Below are 26,148 nucleotides of genomic sequence, written 5' to 3'. Positions count from 1 at the left end.
ACAGATTTAGCTCCGAGTGCCCTGCGCTTCTGAAGATGGCTGCAGCCCAGCTTTTCCCCCGGTCTCATTCCAGGGCTGCATAAATCAGCTCCCTGCTACTCCTTGGCTGCAAGGACAGGGCACCTAGCACAGAGAGGCTCACGGAGAGATGCAGAGGGAGCAGATCTGTTCGGTAGCTACTGCCTGTTTGGTTCTGCTCCTGGTTTTGTCTGCCTGCAGCCATTCCTAGAGCCTGGCAGCTCGGAACCCACACCGCGGTTTGGCGATTAAAACAAAGAAACACTCGGCAGCACTGGCTTTCTGTATCTAGCAGGGGCGTGCCTTTAATCAAACAGAGAGACCCTGGTGTTACACGCAGGCACACTGAGGGATGAAGAACAGATGCAGCCGAGTCTGTTTTCAGATTTCCATAACGAGTGCGTGTCAGGAGCTGGCAGCTCTGAAGACATGTGGCATATGCTGGGTGTGTCTGTGCCGTGCCCTGCCCAGGAAGCTGCTTCTTCCCTGGGAGCTCATCAGATCAATTCCAGACAGCGGTAACGGCCAGGGCTGCTGGCTCCAACACGCAGAGGGAGCTCACCTTGACCTTTCCTCCTCGCGGGCTCAAAACTGCTGGCGCTGCACCGCAGCAGGCAGTCCGAGCAGGGAGCTGCTCCCAGAGCTCCTCAGCTCCAGGCTGATCCCAGAGGTGTGGTGGCAGCGTGGTGGTGACCGTCCCTGGGTCACGGCAGCGACTCACAGCTGTGGGTTCTCCTCCTACGCCCGGCCCGGCAGCCTTAGTCCTGCAACAGCTTGTGTTTTACGGTGGAGCTCTCTGAGCAGAGGTGAACAAAGAGAGTCCCAGCGGCCGCGCGAGCGCGCAGCTCGCACAGATCGTAGTCGTGGGCCCACTCCACCTTGCCCCAGCGCTGAATCTGAAGGAGAGGAGGAACGGGAGTCAGTTCAGAAGGGGATCATACACCCAGCTGCTCAGCCTCCCCTTTCGTGTTTGTGAAACGTGGCAAGCTGCCCAGGAGGTGTGCCGATTGCTGACCGCTGGGGTAGGGAGAACTCCAGAGGAGTAAGGTGGAAGGACACACTTCATCTCTAGTGGGCTCTGAGGCAAAACCCCTTAAGGGGAAGATGAAAAGATTCCCATCAATTTCAGCCGCTTTGGGGTCAGGGAGAGCTTCACGCCAGGCCAGTTTCCAGCCCGTGCTCTCACAGCAAGCGAGCTATTAGTTTGGTGTCTAGCAAGGCCTCCAGGCTGGAAAACCCACAGCAAGAGAAGCCATCCACGACTTTGCGCTCCAGATTTCAGGGAGAAAAATCAGCCATCTGGGTTCTGCACAAGGAAACTGGCAGCCCCAGGAGCACTCCGGGCGGCTGTGCCCGTCACACTGCTCTGCAGCAGCGTGCTCCAAACCCTCTCAGAGGGGGAGGCTGGCGGAGTGGAACCTCTCCCGTAATAGCCGGCCCTTCCCTTGCCAGTTATTTGTGGTGGGGGGTGCGTTTGTCCTGCTGAGATGATTGCTCTGTGAATTATAGGCTTGTTCTGCACCAATTTACCTGGTATTCTTCCTCCAGCCGAGACAGAAGCACGGCTTTCTCCACGGTAATGTGCCTGTCAATCAGGCCCATGGACAGAATGAGAGATTTCAGCTGGGTGATTACGTATTCTATACCTGGAAGGGAATAAACCCAAAACAAACAAAATTCAGGGCTGTTTTCTGCAGCATTACAGCAGCATTTTCGCAGGCTCTGAAGGGACAGTTGAGACGTGGTACCTCCTCAGGGAGATCACCAGGCCAGCGACAGCTCCTGCTCACATTTGGACTCCTAAGAGCCAAACGTGCTTTTAACAGCAGGCACAAAGCCCTGGCTGCTGTCACTGCAGTGACCTTGAGACCATGACCATCTCAACGTAGCTGCAGGAGGGGAAAAAAGCATTGCAGCTCTTCTCTCCCACAGGGAGCAGCCTCTCCTGCCCTCATGCAGCGCTCCCCCAGCGCAGCCCCTCTCACCTTGCAGAGCCCACATGTTGTAGGAGGCCAGGTGGCTGCTGAAGGTGTCCCTGGTGCTGGCCGGGATGTTTGGCCCCATGATGCTGGTGGAGGAACCGATCGCCACGTTGTACCTGCAACCATCATCCACAGCCCCTTAGGAAAGCACTGGGCTCGTGGATCTCAGGGTTCTGAGGCACAAGTGCTAAAGCTGCCGGCCTCAGGAGGGCAGGGCACGAGTCAAGAGAAAGATCTTCGACCTCTTACCTTTTCTCAGCCCAGGCGACGATGGGATCCCACTCGTTTCTCTGCAGCTCTGCCAAGGCAGCCGGCTCCTCCACGCGATAGCTGGGACACGGCACAGCAAAACCCCGCTGGGTATCAGGAGGGAAACCGAGCCCTCCGCAGCCCCCGGGGCCTTTTGCCCACCCCATGGTAGCAGCTGCAGCGAGCAGGAACGATCCCCTCACCCTTCCCTGAGTTCAGAGCTTTTCCCTGTTCTCCTACGGATGATTCTACCTTGCTGTGTAACACAGCAAAACATCCAACAAAAAAATGCAGCAGGCAGCCCGAAGCCAGCCACAGGAAGGTTTAGTGGAGCAGGGGACGTGCCCCACTGCACCTTCCTGCACCTTTCCAGCACTGGAGTGCCAGGGGATCAGGCTGACAGATTCTCCCAAGCCTTTCACTGCTGTTAGCTTTTCCCCAAGGAAACGTTCATTTCTTGCTGCTCCTGCCCAGCGAGGACACCTCCAAAACACTTCAACAGGGGAGCAGATCCCTGCCCTCCCTCACGCCTCTGCCCTGTAAGTGCGTGGAGTTGCTCGAGGTGGCAAACACGGGACTGCCCGACCTAACCCAAACCCCTGGGGCCAAACCAGAACCCTGCAGTGACTTGCTTACAGCAGACGTTTCCCCTCAATTCCCCCAACCACCTTTCCAAACACCTCGTCCCTGTTGCAGAGGGTGCCCTGCTCCCGTACCAGACAGTGTCGGTCTCCAGGAACTTCACGGCTGCACGGATCAGCTGCCCTTTGCTTCGCTGCGTGGGATTGTCCAGGGCCGTGTTGCACAGCGTGGTCTGTGGGACAAAGGCACTTTAAGGCACTGTTACTCAAGGCTCGGGGAAGCAGCAGCTGCCGTTGTACAAGGCTGAGCAGAAGCAGAGGAATTTGGGGCAGACAAAGAGCTCAGCTAGAATGGAATTGTAGAGGCAAACATGGCTCACCCAACAGGAATCTTCTTTGGAGGTTCTGCCTTTGGAGCCAGCCCATCAAACACCACGGGGCAGAGCCCAGGGACTTCCCCAGAGCTCATCCTCCTTCCTGCTTCCCCCTGCTGTCCCCAATAACGCCCTCCAGCCCCTCCTCAAACCCTCCCCCAGTGCCACAGCCAGCACCTAACTGCCCTTACAGCTGCGGGGCCCTCCCAGTGCTTATCCCAGGTGCTGCTCTCTCATCCCCACTTCCACTGGCATCAGGACGAGCTGCTCTCTCCGTGCTCTGTATCCGGACACCATTTTTAAGCCCCAGCGCTCCAAGCTTTTGTGCTCACCAGGTGCATGGTGTAGAACTTGATGGTGTCTTTCTGGGAGTCCCATTCCGTCGCCACTGCGATGGCCAAGGCCTCGCTGGGGACGGTGAAGAGCTTGGCCTGCGGCGTTTTCAGCTTGCGGTGGTCCAGGTTTATTTCAAAGCCTCCTGGGGAATCAGAGCAGAAATCCTGGGGAATTAAAGAGGAGCAGGCACTGGGGAACAACAGACAACCCCGCGGAGGGAGCGGGCTCGGAGCTGGAGCTGAGGGGAGCGAGGGATCAGCAGCTTCCCACCAGCAGCGTGCTGACACTGCTTTCCCCCTAACGACCTTGGAAACTTTCCCTCCGCGTGGTTTTGCTAGAGATGAGGAAAGGACGAAGCAGGCTGGTGACAAACACCCCGCTCTGCATAAACCAGGGTTGCAGGCGTGCTGCTGCCTCGTGGTGATAACCCCTGGCCGAGGAACCAGGCCCCTGCGTGCCCCAGAAGCCGAGCTCACCTTCTCCTTGCGAGATGCTCACGTTCTGGTAAAACCTCTTCCTCTCTGGGGGGGGGGAAAACAGAAGTGTTGAAAGCGGATCAGAACAGAGGGAACCCCTGGTGCTATCACGGGCCTGGCCTCGTCACAAAATCCTGCTCCTTCAGCCACATCCAGGCCCGTTTTCTGCTTCAGGGAGCTCCGCTCAACCGGGGAAGCTCCGTGAAAGCGGTGGGCGCCCCCGGTGCTGCTGCCAGGATCGCCCACGGGTCACCTGTGGGGTCTGGCAGCCCCACAACGAGCCCCCGAAAACACCCTCAAAGTGGCTGTCCCCACATCCACCCCTTCCCAGCAAGATCCGCCAAGGGGACAGGCAGACCCCATAGGTCGGAGTCACCCCTGGGGGTCTCTGTCACCCCCCACCCCCCAAAAAAGAACCAAAAAACAAACAAAGAAACAAAAAATAATTAGAGAAGCAGCAACGTGAGGCCATGCAGCTGGGCCTGGGTGTCGAGGGAAGGCTGGCTCCGAGCCCGGGGTGAGCACCCATTATCTTTCTAGGGGGATTTTTACCTTTTTTGGGGTGGATTTTACTTTTTAAAGGGGAATTTTACCTTCTTTGGGGGGGATTTTACCCTTTTTTCTTTGGGGGGGGGGGAGATTTTACCCCTTTTAAGGGAGGGTTTACTTTCTTGGGGGGTGGATTTTACCCTTTTAGGGAAGAAATTTTACTTTTTGGGGGGGGACATTCTACCTTTTTTGTGAGGGGAGGATTTTATCTTTTGGGACGGATTTTACCCTTTTTAAGGGCGATTTTCCACTTTTTAAGGGCGATTTTGCCTTCGGGGGGGGGGGGATTTTACCCTTTTTAAAGGAGGACTTTACCCTTTTTTGAGGGGGATTTCACCCTTTTTGGGGGGCATTTCAGCCTTTTTTTGCGGGGATTTCGCCTTTTTGAGGGGGATTTCGCCCTTTTGGGGGGATTTCGCCCTTTTGGGGAGGCATTTCACCCTTTTTGGGCGCATTTCACCCCCAAACCCTACCCCCATTCCCTCCCCAGTACAACCTCGAGGAGGATCCCACCGTGAACCCCCCTCAGGACCAGCCCTGTCGGACCCTCCCCATCCCCACACCCCCCCCAAAACCCCCCAAAACCCCCCCAAACCCCCCCCAATCCCCCCTCACCTGTCGGCGGGGCGTACCCACGACCCCTCCCCGTCCCCTTGAGGACACCGGGGGCCGGCCGGGGGGCGCAGCCCAGCAGCAGGCGGCGGCAGCGACCCCTCCACATGGCGCTGGGGACACGGAGGGGACCCTGAGGGGACACCGGGGGCCACCCCCTCCCCCTCAGCACAGCCCCGTGGGCGCCGCCATCTTGCCCGCGGCCCCGACCAATCCCCGCCTCGCGCGCGGTTTGGCCCCTCGGCCTCCCCGTTCCCCGTATGGGGGGGGGTGCGAAACTACAACTCCCAGCACCCCCCGCGGCGCGGCGAGCCGGGAGAAACCGCGAGACAACCAATCAACGCTCCGCATCTCCCCGAAGTCCCGCCCTCCGAGGTGCGTTCGGCCAATGGGAGCGCGCGGAGGCGCTGCCGGGAGGCTGCCTCAGGGAGGAGGAGGAGGAGGAGGAGGCGGCGGCGGCGGCCTCGGGCCTCGGTGGGGAGCGGGCGGCGGGGAGCGGGGAGCGGCCCCGGGCCGCGGCACCCCCGGCACCCCCCGGCCACGCTGGCGCCCGGGGACCCCCCCGAGATGCCGGTGCGCAGCGAGCGGGGCCGCGCGGGTGGGGCCGCGGCGCCTTCCTCCACCTCCTCTTCCTCCTCCTCGTTCTCCTCAGCGGCGGCGCCTTCCTCATCCTCCCCCTCCTCTTCCTCATCCTCCTCCTCCTCCTCATCTTCTTCGGCCTCCTCCGCCTCGGCCGTGCCGGCCGCCAGCAGCCTGGTGCCGCCGCCCCCCATCAACACGGCTCAGCCCGGCGTGGCCACCTCGCTGCTCTACAGCGGCGCCAAGTTCCGCGGGCAGCAGCGCAGCAAGGGCAACGCCTACGAGGTGGAGGTCGTCATGCAGGTGAGGGGGGGCCCGGGGCTCACACACACACCGAACACCCCCCAGGGCCCGCTCCGTGCCCCTGCTCCTTCCCCGTCCCTCGGTTTTCCCCCTGCTCCCTCCCCTTCCCCCCGTTTCCCCCTTATTCCCTCCTTTCCCCCCCGTTTTCCCCCTCTTCCCTCTCCTTTTCCCCGTTTTGTTCTCTTCTTGCACCCCCAACAGCTGGGGGAGGTTCTGTGCCCTGTACCTGCCCCCATCCCTGCTCCCCTCCCTCATAATTTGGGCTCGCAGCTTGGGGTCTCCCCCCTCATCTCCTTATTCTGTCTGTGTCCCATCAGGGTGAGCGCCTGCCTCGCCTGAGGGGGGTGTCACGGAGCCCCCCAGCAGCCTGGCGTTCAGGCCAGCCTCAAAACCATCAGGGAGCTCTGCCTGCCTGGAGCTGGGCTCCTCACATTCCCCATCCCCTTGTGCTGCACGGGGAGCTGGGGCTTTGCCTGCCACCAGCACGCAGCCAGGCAGCCGAGGATCCCAAGCCATGCTGGGGAACAGCCTCCTGTGGCTGTCCCAGCCCTCCCCGCAGCCGTTGTCACCCCAAATGCTTTTTATTTTATTTTTAGTTGGGAGCGTTGGCACGCTCGCTTCGGGCAGAGCTGCCAGGGTGTGGAGTCAGCACTGGGACAGTGCTGCCTGCTCTGTGCCCTCCCGCAGCAAGTCCCAGCTCTGCCCCTGTTTTGGGGGCACAAACAGGGTCTGGGGGGGGCAACAAGCACCGTGACACTGCCTGGGGCACAGCCTGGCGTCGTGGGGTGATGTCCCACAGTGTCAGCAGCATTTGGACCCCTCTGGTTTCACGTGCAGCCCTGCACGAGTGTACCTGGCCCTGGTGGAGACATCCCATGGCCGAGCAGCTCCACTGCACGCTGCCCTCTCGCAGAGCTCGCTGCTCAAAGCAGGGAAGAGGCACCTGCCTGCCCTCCGTGTGCTGAGCGCAGGGAAACGTGGCTCTGCTTTCATCCCAGGTGGGGGAGAGCCATCTCCTCGCAGTTGTGTTTGTGCTTCCCTGAATAACTCGCTTCTTGCTTTGAAAAATGAGCCAGAGATGTCAGGAAAAAGCTTGGGAAACCCCCTCGTTTCAAGGCACCCGGTGCAGGAGCAGCCCCTGCCTCGGTTCTGCACGGCAGGAGGGGCACGATCCAGCCCGGGAGCTCAGAGGAAGGGTGACACAGAGCTTCAGAGCAGGGCAGGAGGCTCGTTTCCAAAACAAGGTGTCACCAGCCTCCTGAGCAAGCTTTGTGCTCAGGCCTGGTACGAGGCAGAGCACGGGCAGCGTGTGAGAGATCAGCAGGCAGAGCCTGCTACATGAGCAGGTGTCAAGGCTCAGGGCGATGCTTTCCAGCCCAAATTACCTCCAGTGAACGCGTGCTCTTGGCTTTTTCCTCTCAAACACCATTTGCTGCCGGGGTTTGACAGGGAAAGGTGGAGCAGGGGGTGGGAGAGGTTCCCCTGGTGGTGTTCTTGCTTTGGATCTGCTTCCCTCCACGGAGCCTTCAGGGCTGGAGGCTGTCAGAGGAGCTCTGGGCACCTTCAGGTGGTCTGCCTGAGCTTCCCGAGGTGTCTCCAGCCCTGGGGAAGGGATTCCAGAAGGGATGCTGGGCTGTAAGCTGGACAATCGGTACCAGCTGCAGCAGAACTGAGCCCTGGTGGAGCATCAGGGGGTTGGAAGCGGCTGTGGGGCACCCGGGTGCCCTCCCGCCGTGCTGATGGCAGGGCTTTGTGCTCTCTTCTAGCACGTGGATATGGAAAACTCCTATCTCTGTGGATACTTGAAGATTAAAGGCCTTACGGAGGTGAGTGCCGAGGGCCAAGCGGCAAGGGGAGGTGCTGCGTAAAGGCTTTGCTTCTTCCTGGTGGGCTGGGAGAAAGCTGCCACCAAAAATGGGCAGTGGAGGGATGGGGCGTGCAGTAAAAGTGACCACTTGGTAGTTGAATGGCTCAGCCTGTCGTGGTGGGCCCGGGTGGGGGAGTCCTGAAGGAAGGAGGCTTGTCTGGCACCCCGCAGGCTCCGAGCAGAACCGAACCTGGCCCCGCAGTCAGCTTTGGGCACTCCTGCGGTGGAAAATAAAACAGGACCCAAAGCAGCGGGGTCTTTCCACGCTTCCTTCCATACCCGTGTGCTGTGAGCTGTCTCACAGGGACATTTCTTACTGTGCTTCCCCAGGGCAGGGCCCTTTTGGCTGCAGCACGGTGTGTCTGTAAGGACGGGTGAGTGCAGGAGAGGTTCACTCCCCCCAGCTCAGTCTGGCCTCCCCTAACCCTCAGATGCAGAGCTCAGGAGCAGCTTGTGGCCAAGGCCGAGGAGCTGTGCCATCTGTACACGGTCCCTTGTGATTGCCCGGCTCCACTGGGGCTCCTCCGGGTTTTGTGAAGGTGACAGAGTGGCAAAAGAAAGCTGGAATAGGAGGGGGGAGGTTGTGGTTGTGTACAAGCTGGATTTTCAGCGTCAGCGTGCTGCCTGGGGAGATGGGAGCAGCCTCAGGCAGCCCGGAGCCCCTGCTGCGAGCCGAGCTGCTGCTTTTCCCCGTCAGCAGGTGACAAAATCCTCTCTTCTCTCCTAGGAGTACCCAACCCTCACCACTTTCTTTGAAGGGGAAATAATCAGTAAAAAGCACCCTTTCTTAACACGCAAGTGGGATGCTGACGAAGATGTGGATCGTAAACACTGGGTAAATAACTCGGGGCCCTGGTGTAGGTCTGATGCAGTCCCGGCTGAGCAGCTGGTGTAGAGGTGAGGCGCAGGGGGTGCGCATGCAGGGGCTGTCAGGAGGGCCTGGAAAGCTCTCCTGGAGGGTGCCCACGCTTCCCCCTCGAGGTTTTTGGAGGTCCCTTCAGCAGGCTGCTGGCTGCTCTCAGGAGGGAGGGGATGTTTTTGCCTTCCAGTGGTTGGAGGCAGCAGCAATTCCCATCTCGTGCTCCCCCCTCAGAACGCGCTCCTTGTCTTGAGAGCTTGTCACAAACGGAGTGGGGAAGGGGAGAGGTGTCCCTGTGGCACACGCACGGTGTCTTGGCCAGGCCACCAGCACCCTCAGCCTCTCCCCAGGGCAGGGCACGGCTGTCGCTGTGCCCCCTTGACCTGCTCTTTGCCAGGCTGATGTTTAGGATGGTTCTGTCCACGTGCACCCCTCTGGGAGCTCGGGAGCTTCCACCACGGGCTGGGGGTGCCTGGCTGTCCTCCTTGTTCCCCCGGGCTGCTCCAGGGGTGTGCTCAGCGCTGCTCCGAGGGAGAAGCGACCCCCTCGAGGGGATCCTGCTCTTCCCCCCGAAACAGAAACCGGCGCTACGGGGCGCTTTTCCTGGAATAAGCATCCTGGTTCTTGCCTTTATTGTTTTTCCTCTTGTTCCAGGGGAAGTTCCAGGCTTTCTACCAGTATGCAAAAACATTTAACTCTGATGACTTTGATTATGAGGATCTGAAAAACGGGGACTACGTCTTCATGCGATGGAAGGTAAACCCCGCGCGTCCCCTCCTGCTGAGCTGCTCCCAGCTGGCTGGCAGAGGCTGGTGGTGCCCGGAAGCTTTTTCAACCTCTGCTGCTGGCCAAATTAAAGATCTGGGCCTACCACCCAACCTCGTAACCTGCCATGCTTACAAATTCCAGCGTGACTCCCGTCTAGTCAGCTAATTGCGTCCTTCAGGGCTGCAGCCATGCCTAAAAACACAACAGGAAAATCTTGCTCGGTGGTGCCACGGAGAGGGCGGAAGAATCGGTGTCTCCAGCCCCTGTGCTGGGCCTGTGTGCTCTGCCCCTCCCGGCTCTTCAGCTGGATCGATTCCTCCCTCTTGACACGAGTTTTGTGCATCTGTGAGGGGAGGAAAGCAGCAGGCAGCTCTGGTTCCTGCTTCTGTGATTGGGATCTGCTTGGGAGAGGGCAGGTGTCGGGCTGAAACTGATCTCGTGTGCTCCTTAAAGCTGCTTCTCTTCTCGGTTGCTGCTTCCCTGTAAATTCAAGCAGTGCCAGGTGGGGAAAGAACACACTGGGCTCTGCTCTGGGCTGCCACGAGCACGGGGAATGCTCAGCCAGGAATGCCTTTGTGTCAGCGGTGCCAGTGCTCGGTCTGGGAGGGCAGGTTTGGGGTGCGTGGGGGGTGTTTGACCAGCATCTCTAAACCCAGCCTGTGTTTTGCGTGCAGGAGCAGTTCCTTGTCCCAGATCACACCATCAAAGACATCAGCGGTGCTTCCTTTGCTGGTTTCTATTACATCTGCTTCCAGAAGCCAGCAGCGTCTATAGAGGGCTATTACTACCATAGGAGTTCAGAATGGTAAGGAGGCTTCCTTCCCTCTGCGCACTGAAATGCTGCCTCTTCTCCGTGCCTCGGCCCTCCAGAGGGTGTCAGAGGGGGCTGGGAGAAGGAGCCTGGTGCTTTCTGGCGTGTCACAGCTCTGCTGCTGCTCCCTTCAGGCAGGAGTCTTGTTGGGCCAGCGCTTGGTAGCCCACGGTCCTCGAGGTGTTGCTGCAAGACACAGGATAGCATTGGATAAATAGGATAGCTTTGGATAAATAGTGATGGCATTTGTCACACGCAGCAGGTGAATCAGCCTCACAGGGAGGGAAGGTACCTGGGAGGCTTTCAGACAAATCCCCTCGAGCTAAGCTTTGAAAGAACCGAGTGTAATTTTCAGCTGTAGCAAACGCTGTTTGAACATGAAAGCTGGCGAACTTCAAAAGGCGTCCAAAACCCACAGCCAGCCCACCTCCAACAGTCTGGCTGCAGCTAGCTCAAAGGCACGGGAATGGAAATGAGGAGCGGGGCTGGATCCTCCCAGGGTTTTGGCACCGCTGGTAGGTGGGGGCCTGAACACCTCTGAGAGCGTCCCAAAAGGGAAGGGAAAAGCCACCGGGATGTCTGCCTGCGGCCTGCCAAGCAGGAGCTGTTGGTTCTAGGAGGATTCTGTTGCTCTGTGTAATCCTCTCCCGTCTTTTTCCTCCCCCCCAGGTATCAGTCATTGAATTTAACTCACGTTCCTGAGCACAGTGCTCCTATCTACGAATTCCGATGACAACTGTCCAGAACTGGTACCGCACAGAAGCAAAGCGGGCAGGGGAGCATGGCCTGCCAGGAGAACTGTGTCCCTGTCGGAGCACGGGAATGCACGCTTCTCTCCTGCCCCTCGGACTCGTGAGAGAGAGCCTGAATGTTAACCCACCCAGCCCAAGGAGCGTGGCTGCTGGAGCTTGATTCTCCCTCCTGTCGAGTGGCGATTTGATCTTTAATCTGGTTTTAAGATACCTTTGATGCACTTTTCTTATTGCACAGCTAGTTTCTCTATCACTGAAATTCCTCCCAGCTCTCCTCTGGAAGCTGTTTTCTCAGTAGCTGGAATCAGTGGTCTGTCCTCTGAGTAATAAGAAAATACAAGCACGGTGCTTTTATTTTCCTTGTTACGGCCTGATATGGGTTGAAATCGCCAGGACTCAGGTTTGTTGCCCGGATTGCCAGCTCTGATGCTCCCAGAGCCAGGCGCAGTCGCGGGCGTGAGGCTCTGCTTGGCGGGCGGCTGCGCAGGCTGGCGGGGGAGAGCTGGCTGAGACGGATGAGGCTTGAACGAGTGCTCGCTTGGCGCTGGCTACCAAGGCTAGCTGGAGCTGCAGATCTTTCAGGAACGCTGGCCCTTTGGAGCTGGGAGCTCTCCCAGTCTGGATACGCCACTGGGAATTAATTTGTACGGACTTCCAGGCTCTCAGTAAAGTGGATCTGAACTCTGCTTATAGGTGTATATTTGCTCTTTACTTAAGTTAAGGGTTATATAAAAAAAAAAAAAAAAGACTTTTATTAAAAAAAAAAAATATTTTTATGGTTCCTTTTCCCAAGGACCCTATGGCAAATGCACAATTACTCGATTACATTTTACTGTTTTCACATTGAAAACTGGGAATGTCTCTGTCAGTTTTTATATCCGTGTATGTAATCAGCTAGCTGCTTTGGGACAGTAACCGGAGTGCAAGTGTTGAGCAGCGTCGCAGGGACACCTCGACCTGGTCAGCAGTTGTACTCGACCTCCATTGCTACACCAACACCACTGCTTGATACCTTTTTGCGAGGCAAAAGAAAAAAAAAAAACGACAAAAACAACAAAAAAAAACTCAGTAGCTCTCCTGACTTTGAAATGTTTCAAGTGATATAACTTAAGGCTTGTGTGCCAAAGTGTGTGTGTGTGTGTATGCGTGTGTGGTTTTCTTTTTTTTAAAAGACATTTTGAAAGTTGGCCTCAGTGGTGTATTTAATGTGACGGTCACACCTGCAGGGCTTTTGTGCGAATTTAGGTTGCGTTTTTCTGGCTGTTTCAAACCCACCCCCCCCTGCAGCAGGCTTGTGTCGTGCGCTGACCGGGGCGGGCGTTGAGAGCGGGTTTGCTGCCTGGGAGAGGAAAGCAAAACCCCCCTGCACACCTAGTGCTGCTCGTTCACTTTTCCTTATTATTATTATTATTTTTTTTTAAGCTTCCTTCCTTTTGGCAGCACGTCTGGTGTTTGACAGCAGCCGAGTTGCTGGCCTAAGCCTTAACAGGGCCGCGTTGGGGTCTCAGCGAGCCCGTTTGGTGTGCGCCAAGCTGGGACCGCGCGCGTTGGAGAGGTGGCGGGGCTGGTCTCGGGGGATGACGCAGCCCCAGAGGCGCCCTTCTGTGGGCTGCTGGCTGCGGATGAATCCTTGCCCCCAAAGCAAGCTGCCCTGCTTGCAGCTGGAGGCAGGAGAGCCGTCCCGCCGTGCTGGTGATGAGGGAAGCGCGTGGCGTTGTCTCGGTCACTGCGGGTAGATTTGTAGGGTGGCACGAGCAGGGTGGCTGCGGAGGAGCTGGAGGGAAGGGAGGGAACCTTCTGAGCTGATGCGAGTAGTGCAGCTTAGAAATAATTCCCAATTTATTGTGCTCCTCTGGGAGAAACTCCTCCCCTGCGGAGGTGAGGGGAGGTGTTTAAAGCGTGGGACTGGGAGATGTCCTGGTTTTGGAGACTAAAACCAATGGTGCTGCTTGGTTGTAGAGAAGTGGAAGGGAGAGCCTTTGGGAACGTGGCTGCATGGGTGCAGAGACCCTTCCCCACGGGTTTTTCACGGGTCTCCGGAGCTGCATGTGGTGTCGAGGGTGATGCCAGCTGCCCTGTGCTGTCCGTGCCAGTGTTACACTCGGGTTTCTAACGCTGTTTAATTGAAATGATTCTGTGGCTGTTCCAGAAGTTGGGTTAGGAAGGGTCCTGGGGTTGTTTAGCGTGTAACCACCCCAGAATTTCCCCTGAAGTTTTCCTCTGAGCCGCTGAGACTTGGTATGTGGAAAGAAGGGTGAGGAGGGAGGAGCGTCCGTTCTCCATCCCTCTGCCTGTCTCATTCCAGCCGTCTCAAAGCACGTTTCAGCTGAAATCCAAAATTGCCAGATCGATGCCTCTGTAGGACGTGTCGTGGATTTGGAGCAGGTTGTGAAGCCAAGCTACCGGTGGTGGCAGCGGGGAGGTTTGAAGGGGCAGCCTGCGTTCAGAACTTCTCTAAAGCCTTGATTTTGATTTTCTTTTTTCTTTGAATCGTTTGATAAGCTAAAAAGGTGTTAAGTATGTCACGTTGTGGTGAAAGACAACTAACCAGGTGAGGTTCTGGGAGAGGAAGTAAGAAATGGGGTATTTGAGTCTTCTGAAAAGGTTGCGATTTCTTCTTTTTAACTATGTTGGCTGAAGAATTAGTATATTTATGGATGGAATATGGAAAAGGGACTGGAAGAAGTATTTTGCAGAGCTATCAACGTCCAAATTAAAAATGAAATGTATTTAAGGGGCCTGTGTCTGTGTGTGTTTGTCAATTCTTGGGTAACGGGGACAAGGGTGCTTTGTCAAATTGCTTAATGACATGTCCAAGAATTCAAAAACCTACTGATTGCCTTAAGTGGGTGATTTGGGATTAACTGGGGGTGAGCAGGGGGCTCACAGCGGTGCTGGGGGACACCCGGGTGCCTGTCCCCCGGGAGGCCGGAGGGCTGCGTCCCCATGCACCTCTTTTAGGGGAGGGATAAGGGGGCTCAGTGCTGACTGGGGGTGTGAGGAGAGGGGAAGAGCCCTGTACTGTGCTCTGGTGAGGCTGCACCTCGAGCACTGTTCATTTTTGGGCCCCTCACTACAAAAAGGACATTGAGGTGCTGGGGCGAGTCCATAGAAGGGCGACAAAGCTGGTGAAGGGTCTGGGACACAAGTCCTGTGAGGAGCGGCTGAGGGAACCTCTTCTCACTGTAACTAGTGGCAGGACCAGAGGGAATGGCCTCAAGTCGCACCGGGGGAGGTTTTGGTTGGAAATTAGAGAAATTTCTCCTCAGAAAGAGCAGCCAGGCTTTGGGACGGGTTGCCCAGGGGGGTGGTGGGGTCACCATCCCTGGGGGTGTTCAAGGAACGGTTGGACGTCGTGCTTAGGGACGTGGTTTGGTGGGTGACATTGGTGGGACCGGATGACCCCGAAGCTGTTTTCCTTAAAAATTATTAGAAAAATTAATGGATTTTCATGAGGCGAGCGGAACGCAAAGCGCGGGGGCGGGGGGCGCGGCCGGAACCTTTGCGGCGGCTGCACCGCGGCTCAGCCCGGACGGTTGAGGCGCGCGGACGGCCGGGCCCGCGGCACTTCCGGCGGGCGGCGTGAGGGGGGAGGCGGCGGCGGCGGCGGGCGGGAGGGCGGCACCATGGGGATCCTGGAGAAGATCTCGGAGATCGAGAAGGAGATCGCCCGCACCCAGAAAAACAAGGGTGGGGGGCCGGGGGGGACACGGGGGGTGAGGGTCTGGGGCGTGAGGGGCGGCCCCGGGGTAGGGGGAGCTGTGGGGGGGGAGCCCGGGCCTGGCGGCGCCTTGGTGAGGGGAGGCCCGGGGGGGGGGGGGGAGCAGCGAATATCCGAGATATCCGAGCTGCTGGGGTTCTGCCCGCGTTGTTTCTTCCTTTTTTGCGCCCTCCCCGTGGTGTGAAGCGAGTTCCTGCTGCGGGGATTGCCTCTCGGGGTGTTTTTTTTCGCTCTGTCAGGTGTAAATTTAAGTGTCTTGGTAGGGATGAGTCGAGGTCGTTCCTATGTGAGCGCTAAGTTAAGCGTGTTTTTAGAAACTGGTGAGAGCTGGGGAAGATTCACCCCAGCCCAGTGGCACGGCATGCTGCAGGGGTGAGCTGCTGGCACCAGGGCTGGTGGGGCTCCAGGGGTGACGGCTCCCTTAGGCTCCCTTCGTGCCATTTATCCTCCGCCTGCTCTCCCCCTGGGTTGCTGCTTTTACCCAGCAATTCTTCTCACTTCTTCTTCTCCTCCCGCCTGACTTGGTGTGCAGTTCCTCAAAGGTTTGCCTCCAGCAGCCGATGTTCCCCTTGCAGGACGGGTGTAGAGCAGCCAGCACACGTGGCAGCGCTTCTTCAGGCCCCTGACCGAGATCTGAGCGTTTCTTTTTTGGGAAGGTTCTTGCTTACAGAAGCAAATCACCGCCCGCTGCCTGTTAACCCCTCGTTGTGTCCCTGTCACGCAGCTACCGAGTACCACCTGGGCCTCCTGAAGGCAAAGCTCGCGAAGTACAGAGCCCAGTTACTGGAACCTTCCAAATCCTCTGCTGCTAAAGGAGAAGGCTTCGATGTGATGAAATCTGGAGATGCCCGCGTGGCGCTGATCGGGTTTCCTTCTGTGGGTAAGGTCAGTGAGTACCCGAGGTAACTCTGTGTGCGTTGGGGGGGGCTCAGCGCCGTCCCGTTGTGTCTCACCTTTTGCCATCAGTTGGCAGGAGGTCGCTGTAGGCTGGGAGCTGGGAGTTAGAGCTGGGGAATTGCTCCTTCACCTCGTGTGGCGTGCCCAAAAGCTGGGGTGCTGAGAAAATAGGGGAGAAGGAGGGTTTGCCTTCACTCAGGAGAAGTGCCAGCAGTCCCCTGCTGCCTCAGTCCCTGGAGAGCCACAGCACAGCTTTGAAAAGCTCTTAAATGCTTCGAGGTTGGGCGTTTTGCTGAACATCTGCCAGCGCTTTCCTTGGAATACCTTTTGTGATGGTGACTCCTTGTGTTTCAGTCCACCTTCCTGAGCTTAATGACCTCAACCGCCAGCGAAGCTGCGTCCTACGAGTTCACAACCCTGACCTGCATCCCGGGAGTCATAGAAGTAAGTGGGGCTCTCCTCCCTGACAGAAACTGGCGGTAAGAAACCCGCTCGTGTGGCCGTGTGTGTCTGCACTTGTGCTACCTCCGAGCAGCAGCAGCATCCAAAGCTCTCTGCTGGCCTCTGCTTTAAGCTTCAGGAGGCCTCGAGTGCTCGTGCTGCCAGGTTTTCTAGGTTTTCTGCACCCTGCAGTGCTGATAGAGCACTTCCCCGGGCTACGTGACTCCTCAGGCTGCCTGAGGGGGTTTCACATGCCATGATTGGGCTGACCAGAGCGATGTGAGAGTTCTCAGCTGAATTTTTGTATAACTGCTGTCGGCGCCATTGACCAGATGGCTGGAAACCTTGACAGATTTGTTTTTAATGAAGCTTTAAAAGAGGCAATCTGTACTGCGATCAGTTTGGAGGGAAAATCCAGCTACTCCTGTCCTCGGGAGGAGTTCTGCTAGTGGTGGTCTAAGCATCCGTCAGGAAAGTAAACGATAAAGGGCATCAAACTGAAAAGTGTCCAAGAGTAGGGAGGGAATGTGGGTCAAATGGGAAGCAGAGCTAACTCTGATATGTTTGCTTTCATTATTTAAAATGAGCACAAATCTTGTAACGCATCCAAGCGCAGCCTGCAGCTCCTGCCATGGCTGAAACCATTCCTGGGGACTTCACTGCAGCAACAGCCTGAAAGCCAACGGCCCTGCAGCCCCAGGGAACCAAACTCTCCCGTTTTTTCCTCGTATTCTAGGGCCTGCAGTGCATCTCAATACCTCTGATCCTATCCAGGAAGAGGTGGTGGATTTGCTTCTTGCAGTGCTTCACTTGTTAGACCAAAAAAGCATTTTTTTCCTTTCTTTTCCGTTTCACTGACACGGGATGACATTGCTGTCGTGCTGTGCTGTTTTTTGGTGCTTTGTCAAACTTTAATCCTGTGACCCTTCAGGAGGCCAGGACACAAAGTACAGCGTTTGCTGAAGGCAGCTCAGTAGGAAACACTCCGGGGGTGGCCTCAGCAGAGCCCTCAGCTTTGTGCAGGGTTGTCCCACTGCTGGGTTCCTTCAGCTCTGCTCTCTGCAGGCTTTGAAGGCAGCTCAGGTGCCCTGCACAAGGCTCAACTTCCCCTCTCTGTTTCCTTTTCAGTACAAAGGAGCCAACATCCAGCTGTTGGACCTGCCTGGGATCATCGAGGGAGCAGCACAAGGTTGGCTGATCTCTGCGTTCGTGCACTGTAGGGATCTGCCCTCAACACCCTCAGCATCATCCCCGGGCAGCTCAAACATTAGCGGAGTTCCTGGGCTGGTAGTTCCTGCACTGGCTTTCCAAACAAACATTCTGGATCTTATGTGAGGCACGATTCCTATCCCCGGGCCCACGGAAGGCTCTATATGTAGCAGGGAGATGCTTTTCTGGAGGTGGGAGCCAGAGCAAGTCAGTCACTTCTCACCTTCCTGCGTGAGCGGTGTCTTGCTCAGCTGCCTTCTGGTTCAGGGGAGATCTAAAGAAAGACTTCAGAGAGGCGGAGGGGGAGGTTACAGCTGAGCAGGGCCTTGTTTGGGCTGATTGCCTGCGTGCCTGCGAGTCCTCCCAGGACTCCTGATGCTGGGGAGAGGCGTTGTCTTTCTCCCTTGCTTCATCCTCCTCCTTCCTGGTTGCTCGTGCCAGCAGAAGCCTTGTGAAACTTAGGAAAACCTCCTGGTGGTCCCTTGGAGGAGCGTGGCCTGGTTAATGAGGTCCCTCCTGACCTGAAGGTGTGTGTAACCCCTCTGCCCTCACCGCTGCTGCCGTGGCACGAGGCTGGGGCTGTCCTGTGGGCAGCAGTGTCGTTTCACCCCCTGCAGCCACGTGCAGGCAGCTTTACATCTTCTAGCTGTGTAACCCATGATGGGAAGCAGCACAGAGTATTTTTTCTGGCTTGTGCTGGGCATGAGGCAGCTTCAGGCTCTCTCAGGAATCCCCCACAGCTGACTGCAGCCCCCACAGGGTTGCGGGATCTTTTTTTCTTGCTTTCAAGCATCAGTCCCCACCTGTCACAAAACTCGGCTGTTTTTTCTCCCTGATACACAGCAATCTCCTCTCTTCTCAGGGAAGGGCAGAGGCCGGCAGGTGATAGCTGTGGCCCGGACAGCAGACGTGGTTATTATGATGCTGGATGCCACGAAGGGTGAAGTACAGCGGTGAGTGCGTGCTTCTGGGCACGTGGGACTGGGATGATCAGCCAGCTTCTGTGGTTCCCACATCCATGCCCAGAAAACCTGCCAGCTCCCCGAAATGCTGCATCCTGCGTGTGTTGGGGAACCAGTATTTAAGATCTTGAGTGTAAGGTGGAGGTTCTGCTCTGCTAGAAGCGTGCTGGCCGACTGGGAGCAGCATCTACAGAACTTTGCAGCTTGGGCTTCTCATCTGAAGGATTCTTCCTTCGTGGTGACTGATCAGATGGGGACGTTGAGCTGGATTTCCACCCCCGACTCTGTCCTGCATTGGCTGTGGGTGTTGGGTTGCAGTGAAAGCTTGTGACAAGGCTGTGTCAGCGTGACAGAAAGGAAAGGGGCGGCTGCCACCTGACCGGGCTCACTCTCACAGGTCCTAACGTGCCTTGTCCCCGCAGGGCCCTGCTGGAGAAAGAACTGGAATCTGTCGGAATCCGGCTGAACAAAAGCAAACCAAATATCTACTTCAAGGTGAGGCCTGGTGGGCTGCCACAATCAAGGTCGCTGCGTGCTGCCCCTCGTGTCGGACAGACGGAGGGGATTTTGCACTGTTCTTAAGTCGTTTTGTTGCCTCTTTGCAGCCGAAGAAGGGTGGAGGCATCTCCTTCAACTCCACTGTCACGTTAACTCAGTGCTCCGAGAAGCTGGTGCAGCTCATCCTCCACGAATACAGTATCCTTTTCCTAAAACAGAGACCCTTGAGCCTCGAGTCAGCAGCCCGTGAGTCAAGGCTGTCTCCTCGGTGCTGGCTGGGTTAAGGACGGGCTTGGGTTGATTTTTCCCATCTCGGTTCCATTTCTCCAAGCTGCACCGAGCAAGCTCAGCCCGTTGGCGTGTTCAGATTTGGGCCTTGACAATGTTCACCTCAGAAATCTTCAACGCTGAGGTCCTTTTCAGAGAGGATTGTTCCCCTGATGAGTTCATTGACGTGATAGTAGGCAACAGGGTCTACATGCCGTGCCTCTACGTGAGTATCTCAGACACAGCCCGCCTCCTGCAGCACTGAGCATCTCCCTTCTCTGCTGAAAGAAACCCTGGGCCCTCACGGTGCCTGAAGCAGTGACGGTGTAAATGGAAGAGGTGGGAGCAGAGCCCAGCAGAGAGCTTTTTCCTGGCTGTACGTGTGTGACCGTCCTGTGTGCTCGCTCCCTGTGCCCTCTGGTGGCTGCCTGCCGTGGAGCAGCATGAGCTGCGCGTCCTGGGAGCCCCGAGGCTGCAGGATGAGGAGACTTCTGCTCCTCTGCTGCTCTGCGTTTGAGTTTTCACTAATGCCAGAGGTCACTTAACAGCTCTGATAGTGACTGGGGCTGTGAAATTCACTGCTAGTTGCAAGTCATCCCAAATGGAGAGCTGTAGAAGGTCCAAACTTACATTTAGGCCCCTGAATTCCAACAGTTTATTAAAAGTCAGCAGTGTTGCTGAATTGCCTTACTGAAGAACGTCTTGTTTTTCCTTTGACTTAGGTTTATAACAAGATTGACCAGATATCCATGGAGGAAGTGGATCGTCTTGCTCGGAGACCCCACAGCGTCGTGATCAGGTAGGAGCCCGCACGCTGCTCGATGCCCTGCCCAAAGGGGTTGGTCGTTCACTTCATACCTCCTCCTCCAGCTTCTCCCAGGGCTGCCTGCAGCTGCTGGGAGGAGAAGTGGAGAGCGGCCACATGGCTTTTTGCAGGCTTCCATCCCCTGGAGAGGCAGGCTGCTTGCTTTCTCCACACGACCTGCAGGGCAGAATAAGTCACTCGAGCTCATTCCCTCGGAAGTGCTGATATATCCAGCTGGGGCTTTGCTGCTTCAAAGCTCCTTTCCTTTCTGAAAGCCCTGTTTGTTTAATCTCCTGTTTCTCCTTCGCTGACCTCGTTATGGACTTTTTCCCTCGTTTCCTAACGCTTTAATAGGATGTTTCACCTCGCTCTTCTGGATCCCTAAATCACAACAGCAGTAATCACTGAGACCTTTTGTGCTGTGTTGCAGCTGCGGCATGAAATTGAACCTGGACTACTTGCTGGAGAAGCTCTGGGAATACCTGGCACTTACCTGCATCTACACCAAGAAACGAGGACGTAAGTGACCCTTAGCTGAGCTGAAGGTGGGAAAGGCACAAACACAGGCTGCCAGCAGGGCTCTGAGCAATCTCCTGCCCTGGAAATGCCACGCTTACACCTTCCCTAACCAGTTTTCAGCATCAGGCCTTGGGAAATGTTTTCTATTCCTTCCTCGTGTGCATCCCTCCTGTTCTTTCTGCACTAGAAGAGCTGAATTTTCATAAGGCTTTGCGTGGTGATGTCATAAGGAGATAAAGTTTGAAATTCATTGCTTCCTTCCTTTGAAAGTTACTGCCTGTGCTCTGTGATGAACCGCTGACCCAATTACTGCCCCAAAGAGGTCTCCTGTACCTGCTGTGAGGGGCTTGGTGATTCCCATGCTGGGCTCCTGAAGCTCAGGTGTGCCTTTGATCCTCCTTTTGCTTTACAGCTCATTTTCAGTTTTTCCCAGCAGTGAAGGCATGTCTGTAACTTGTTCCTTTTCCAAGACCTTTATCTTCAGCTGAGAACAGCTCTGAACTGGGTGGATGTGAGGGGATTAAGGATTTTTTTTGTGAGTTTGTTGAGCTGTGAAACCTGGGGGATTTCACAGAAAACTGCAGAGTGGTTCAGCTTTTCTTAGGCAGGTTTCTTTTGATTTGGGAAACTTTTATTTGCTGAAAGCCAAATGTTTGGAATGGGGTTGGAGTAGGTGAACTGAGAGGAAGTGGCTGATCTGTGACATGGGTACCCACACATCTGGGTGCTGGAGTGTCTGCAGAACCGATTCGATGCTTCCAGCTGCCTAAATACCTGTTTGGGAGGCTGCTGCCAGGTGGAACGAGGCAAGGAATTTGAGAGTAGTGAGCACAAAGCCATGTGAGATGGCATCAGCGTGTCAGAACACATTTGACAGAAAACTAATTATTTTCCCCCCTTTCTTCTGTTTTTCCACAGAGAGACCAGACTTCACAGATGCCATTATTCTACGGAAAGGGGCTTCTGTGGAGCACGTGGTAATTTCTCTGCATCTTTTACAGTTGCTTGTCTGTAGAAGGCAGGTTCATCTCAGAACCTGCCGTGATTTACTTGTGCTTTGTAAGGCTTGGAATTTGTCAATGTTTACTTGGGCTTCTCCTTTTGTTACCTTCACGGATTCCATCTGCCTCGGGTTGCTTTCCTCGATGCTATAAAAGGTTGAAAAAGACACTGAAGGGTGGTGAAAAGCACACGGGAGCAGTGAAATGGGGCATTATGTGGACTGCTGATTCCCGTGTGTTTGTTCTGTATTCTTTCAAGTGCCCTTAACTGGCTTCTAAAGCCCCTGTTACAATTTCGGACATAGACCTGGGTTGTTTTTGATTCCTGGATATTGAGCAAGTTGTTTTCCAAGGAGTGTCACTGAACTGCCTCACGTGCTGTCTGTCTGTCTTGCAGTGCCATCGAATTCACAGATCATTAGCCAGCCAGTTCAAATACGCCTTGGTGTGGGTAAGTGTTTAACAGCAGATGAAATCCTTGTCCTCATGTGTCTCTGGTCTTCTCCTAACCCTTCTTCCTAACCTTTTTCTTTAAAGGGGACGAGCACAAAATACAGCCCTCAAAGAGTGGGCTTAACCCATATGATGGAACATGAAGATGTCATTCAGATCGTAAAGAAGTAGCTCTCTTTTGACTGGTGTCTGGCCTTGTCTTTAATCACTAGAATTGGAACTGACCACATAAAAGCAAAGCAAAACAAAACATAAAAAGAAAAAAAAAAAAAAGAGAAAGGGAGACGCGTTCCACAGCTGAGAAAGCAAGAAAGCTTCCGTGAAGCTCCTGCCCTTGGAGAAAGGCATAAAATGAGGCTACTACTTGCAGGTGGGGATGGGGAAGATGGGTTTCCATCTTGCAGAGTTTCAGGCGAAGTAAATTTTCTTAAAAATAATAACAAAAGGATCCAAGTCTTCTAGGACGCAGTTCCTGGAGCTGGCAGTGTCCTGCCCCTAGTAGGGTTTGCACAAGTCTCTGTCAACCTACCAGTGGCTCGCTCCACCAGTGGGGAGCTTCTGGATTTGTGTGCCCAAGTCTGGCCCTGTGCTTTGGGACAAGGAAGCCAGAGCTGGGAGAACATCGCTGATGCTTTGCTGCTTACCCGTTCACTTAATTTAAGCATTGATCTCAAACAGAAAATGGAGTTCTGCCTCTCCTGCTCACCGGACACGTCTCTACAGCTTTCACGGTCGGAGACTTCAGTCTCTGTGTCTGAGACAAGCCCTGGTGAATTTTGGATGGTCCCTCCTCAGTCACATTAAGGCGTGGCACTCCGTGCCTCCCGTTAGCCCTGCGGTGGGGTTTGTAGGACGCCCTGGTCCAGCTGGTACTGAGATGAGGAAAAAACGAAACCTTGTTAATGAAAGGTGAGCCGAGCTGCAGCAGGGTACGATCAAAGAGCCATCGGCTGCAGTGAGGGTTCACTTCTGGCGTAGCGCTGGTGCAAGGAGTTGTCTCGGGAGTTCCCTCCTTCTCTCTCATCCTGCCCATCAGTCCCTGAGTGTCGCTGGGGGCCTGCTTCTTGTTGGTGCCCCTAAATTCCAGTAACAGCTCGCTGAGCTCAGTACCATCCCCTGCCGTGGGTTTTAGCCCAGCCCTGTTAAACAGCATTGCTTCTTTGGATATTTTTCATCAGAAACCTGGGATTTTTCTAATCATGCTTTTCCATTAAATATTGATGCTGAATAATTCAGAGTGCCTGACAGAGAACAGCTCTTTCCTTCTGGGATGAAGAGTTGCCGATAGCTTTTATTTTCTTTCCTGGAAAAAAGGGTTCGGTCTGATGTGGATTGTGAACTGTGAGGACAGGTCTGACAGAAAACTTGTCTGAGCAGGGCTCCTTCCCTCCCTTCTGTGCTCCTCCCCACCCCTCACAAACTGATCGAGCAGAAATGGAAGGAATATTTTATTTGAGAAAATAAAAATTGCTATTTCATGTGAACCCTAGGTGTCTGCCTGCAGTGTTTAGGCAGCTTGGTGTGTTTTCTAATTCTCTTTTTTCTATCTTTGGCCACCTGAAGAATCGCGGATGCCATTGCAGGAGGTGGTGAGGTGGAATAGACTGCGAGGCAGCTGCGAGAGGGCTCTGAGGTTGGGGAGGACCTCTGTGAGGTGCCATGGGAACTGAACAGGATATTATTCACAATACCCAAGCTAAGAAGGTGACTTTGAACTCCGTAAGTTCCCTTCCCTCTTTCTGGCTTTGTTCACAGCTGGAGTGCAGAGCAAATCCCGACCGCGGTGGCAGCTAGTGGAGAATGAGCTCCAAATTAGCCGCATTATGCCTGGGCTGGCTGCAGAAAGCAGGCACTGCTCGGTGTGAGTTGGGTGGGATGCCGTTCCAGCACATTAACTCGCCCTTTACATTTCCTGTGAAGGTTGCACAGGCAGAGCCGTTCCCGCACACGGTTCTTTTGGTTTCATTTTGTCCCCGAGTTTCTGACTTTTTAACTCCAAACCGGGGATCCTGCCGAGCCCCAGCACACGAGGGGGTGGCCGAAATTGCTGGCTGTGCCTCGTCCCGAGGCCAAGTAGCCTGTGGAAAGGGGAGATGGCTGATGCTCCTGTCCATCCGAAATGCACGCTGTTATCCTCAAAAGCACGTCCTTGGTTAGCTGGTGCCTGCCTCTCGGTGTGTTCAGGTTTCAAATTGACTAGTCCAGCATGCCATCATTAAAACCTCTCTAATTAGCCTTACCAGGCTGAAATGCCAATTTAGGAAATTGGGCATTTTATCCTGCTCAAAATGAACCGACGGGTGACTGAATTTGGAATGCGGATGCAGTAAAAATAGTTAAGTCAGAAGAAGCGAACTTCTTTTTTTTTTTTTAAGTAAGGGTAGCTTTTCTGCAGGCGGGTTTATAGCTGTATTTGAGAATACAGGCGGTTAATTGCAGCGTTCATTCTTCCAGACAGCTTCCCTAATTGTTCTGCACTAACGTTAAAAGCTGCAAGCATTGCAGTTCGGGGCGGCGGCAGGTTTTGCCTGGAGATCCCTCTGAATCCTGAGAAACCAAAGGTACTGGGGGCAGGTGGGAAATTACTGCAGCATTCCTGTTGTGCCCGAGCCTCCTGAGGCTTAGGGGATTGCTCAGACCTCTCCGTAGCTCGGCGAGAGAGCTAGCAAAGGGAAATGCAGCTCAGGGCCTCCTGGCTGAGTGTTTTTGGAGAAAGGCAGGTGCTTTTTTCTGGTTTTCTGTCCAGCAGTGCCCGAAAGAGCAGCACGAGAGCATTGGCTGGATGGCAGCAAGAAGCAGAGCCTGGCTGGAGGGTGTTCTGCCCTTCTGCACTGCAGCCCCTGCCCTTTCTCTGCCCTTTCAGCCAGCCCTGCTGCCATCAGCACCGTGCCCTGCTCCCAGGGGGCTGCACCCCTCCTGCCCCGTCCCTGGGGGGCTGCCAAAAGCCCCCCAGCTCTGCCCCAGCCCCTCAAACACCCTCCACCTACTCCTGGAAGCGACGAGGGCCTGAGGCGTGCTCCGTTCAAGCTGCCTGTTCCAGGCAATCAAGCAGGTTTGATTGGCTCAACGCTCCTCTGATAATTTAATTTAGTCGGGAATCGTTTGCGAGGTAATAAAAAGAGACTGGCTCCAAATCCATTCATTTAATTCAACGAGGGACACTTACTGCGGCGGGCCTGCCTCCGCCAACCTCCCCTCGCCCCCCGTCACGCCGACACCTCGCGGCGCTGCTCGGGGACCCTCTGTACGAGCCACGATCCCGCGGTGACAGCTTAATTGTTCCTCACGCTGACAGGGGTCACCCCCAGCCAGACACGGCGCATTGTGCAGGGCCGGCTCGGGAGGCTGCGGAGAGGAGGGAGAGGAGGATTTACGGCCGGCAGAGAGTTTGGAATTCCTCCGCTTGCGCCTGCTAAATGATGAACCCGCCCCGCGGGGATTGGGGCTATTGATTGTAATTTGCAGTTAAGCCCTGGCTCGCTGAGGAATCGGCATAATAAATGCCCACCGCATTAGGGCGGGGAGGAGACCTGGGAGCTGGAGGAGAAGGGAGCAGAGGGTGCCCCAGGGTTTGGAAGAACCTCGGGCTCAACTGCAGCAGTGCTCAAAGTGGTCCCCGATTTTATCTGGTGCAGGAATCCAGTGCTGGAGGGGGAAAATGAAGTTTCCTGAGTGTTTTTTTTTTTGGCCTGCTGAGCTCAGGCTCCTCGCACAGGTGCCCCAAACCACCGGGCGCAGGGACAGGGACCGCAGCCGGCTGCCCCCCTCATCCCCGCTCCTCCCCAGCCCCGCACGAGGAAGGTCAGCTCCCCTCCGTGAGCGGAGAGGAGAATAATAGCGCTCATCAAATATGCATGGGGTGGCAGCAGCCGCAGCTGCCGTGCAGCAAATATGGTCCTGCGGGTGCCGGCGGGGTGACGGTCCCCGGGAGGAGAGAGAGAGGCCAAGAGCGTGACGCCGGCAGCACCCAGCCGGCCTTGGCAGCATGCGGGCCAGCTAGGCTAGCCAGGTGAGTGGCCACGGGTGCCCCAGAGGTGGCCGTGGCTTGGCCGAGGCGCTGGGGAAGGGATGTTGGTGCTGTGATGTTGGCTGCGGCTCCTCCAGCCACCCCCCTGCAGCCCCGGTGCCCTTTGCGCTTGCAGCTCCCTGGGTGAATCCAGGAGCTCAGAGGGATGGGGCGAGGGCTGTGGTGGTGGCACGGGGGGGCTGGCACCAGCTGTGCCCCCCCCCCCCCCCCGAGGCTTTGTTCTGTGCCAGGA

At 55.8% G+C, this 26,148-nt stretch overlaps 3 protein-coding genes across 3 annotated transcripts; 2 read left to right on the top strand and 1 right to left on the bottom strand.

The window, feature by feature from the left end:
* Positions 1-297: 297 nt before the first annotated feature.
* On the bottom strand, positions 298-5,369 carry ATPAF2 (ATP synthase mitochondrial F1 complex assembly factor 2). Its single transcript, XM_032197619.1, has 8 exons — positions 5,181-5,369; positions 4,017-4,061; positions 3,537-3,682; positions 2,966-3,063; positions 2,250-2,330; positions 2,004-2,116; positions 1,549-1,664; positions 298-914 (listed from the first exon to the last, which is right to left on the bottom strand). The coding sequence occupies exons 1-8, from the start codon at positions 5,284-5,286 to the stop codon at positions 777-779; spliced, it is 843 nt and encodes a 280-aa protein (XP_032053510.1). The 5' UTR covers positions 5,287-5,369; the 3' UTR covers positions 298-776.
* A 366-nt stretch (positions 5,370-5,735) lies between these two features.
* GID4 (GID complex subunit 4 homolog) lies at positions 5,736-12,259 on the top strand. The gene is made up of 6 exons (XM_032197591.1): positions 5,736-6,059; positions 7,826-7,885; positions 8,654-8,761; positions 9,440-9,541; positions 10,228-10,358; positions 11,034-12,259. Exons 1-6 carry the CDS (start codon positions 5,745-5,747, stop codon positions 11,095-11,097), a joined length of 780 nt encoding a protein of 259 aa, XP_032053482.1. The 5' UTR covers positions 5,736-5,744; the 3' UTR covers positions 11,098-12,259.
* A 2,483-nt stretch (positions 12,260-14,742) lies between these two features.
* Positions 14,743-23,373, top strand: DRG2 (developmentally regulated GTP binding protein 2). The gene is made up of 13 exons (XM_032197895.1): positions 14,743-14,806; positions 15,562-15,722; positions 16,089-16,178; positions 17,304-17,364; positions 18,247-18,337; positions 18,769-18,841; positions 18,952-19,042; positions 19,240-19,337; positions 19,834-19,910; positions 20,347-20,435; positions 21,354-21,412; positions 21,834-21,887; positions 21,974-23,373. The coding sequence occupies exons 1-13, from the start codon at positions 14,743-14,745 to the stop codon at positions 22,058-22,060; spliced, it is 1,095 nt and encodes a 364-aa protein (XP_032053786.1). The 3' UTR covers positions 22,061-23,373.
* Positions 23,374-26,148: the final 2,775 nt, after the last annotated feature.

This window comes from Aythya fuligula, chromosome 15, assembly GCF_009819795.1.
Source record: "Aythya fuligula isolate bAytFul2 chromosome 15, bAytFul2.pri, whole genome shotgun sequence".
Taxonomy (NCBI): domain Eukaryota; kingdom Metazoa; phylum Chordata; class Aves; order Anseriformes; family Anatidae; genus Aythya; species Aythya fuligula.
This window is presented reverse-complemented; position numbering and strand designations above follow the sequence as displayed.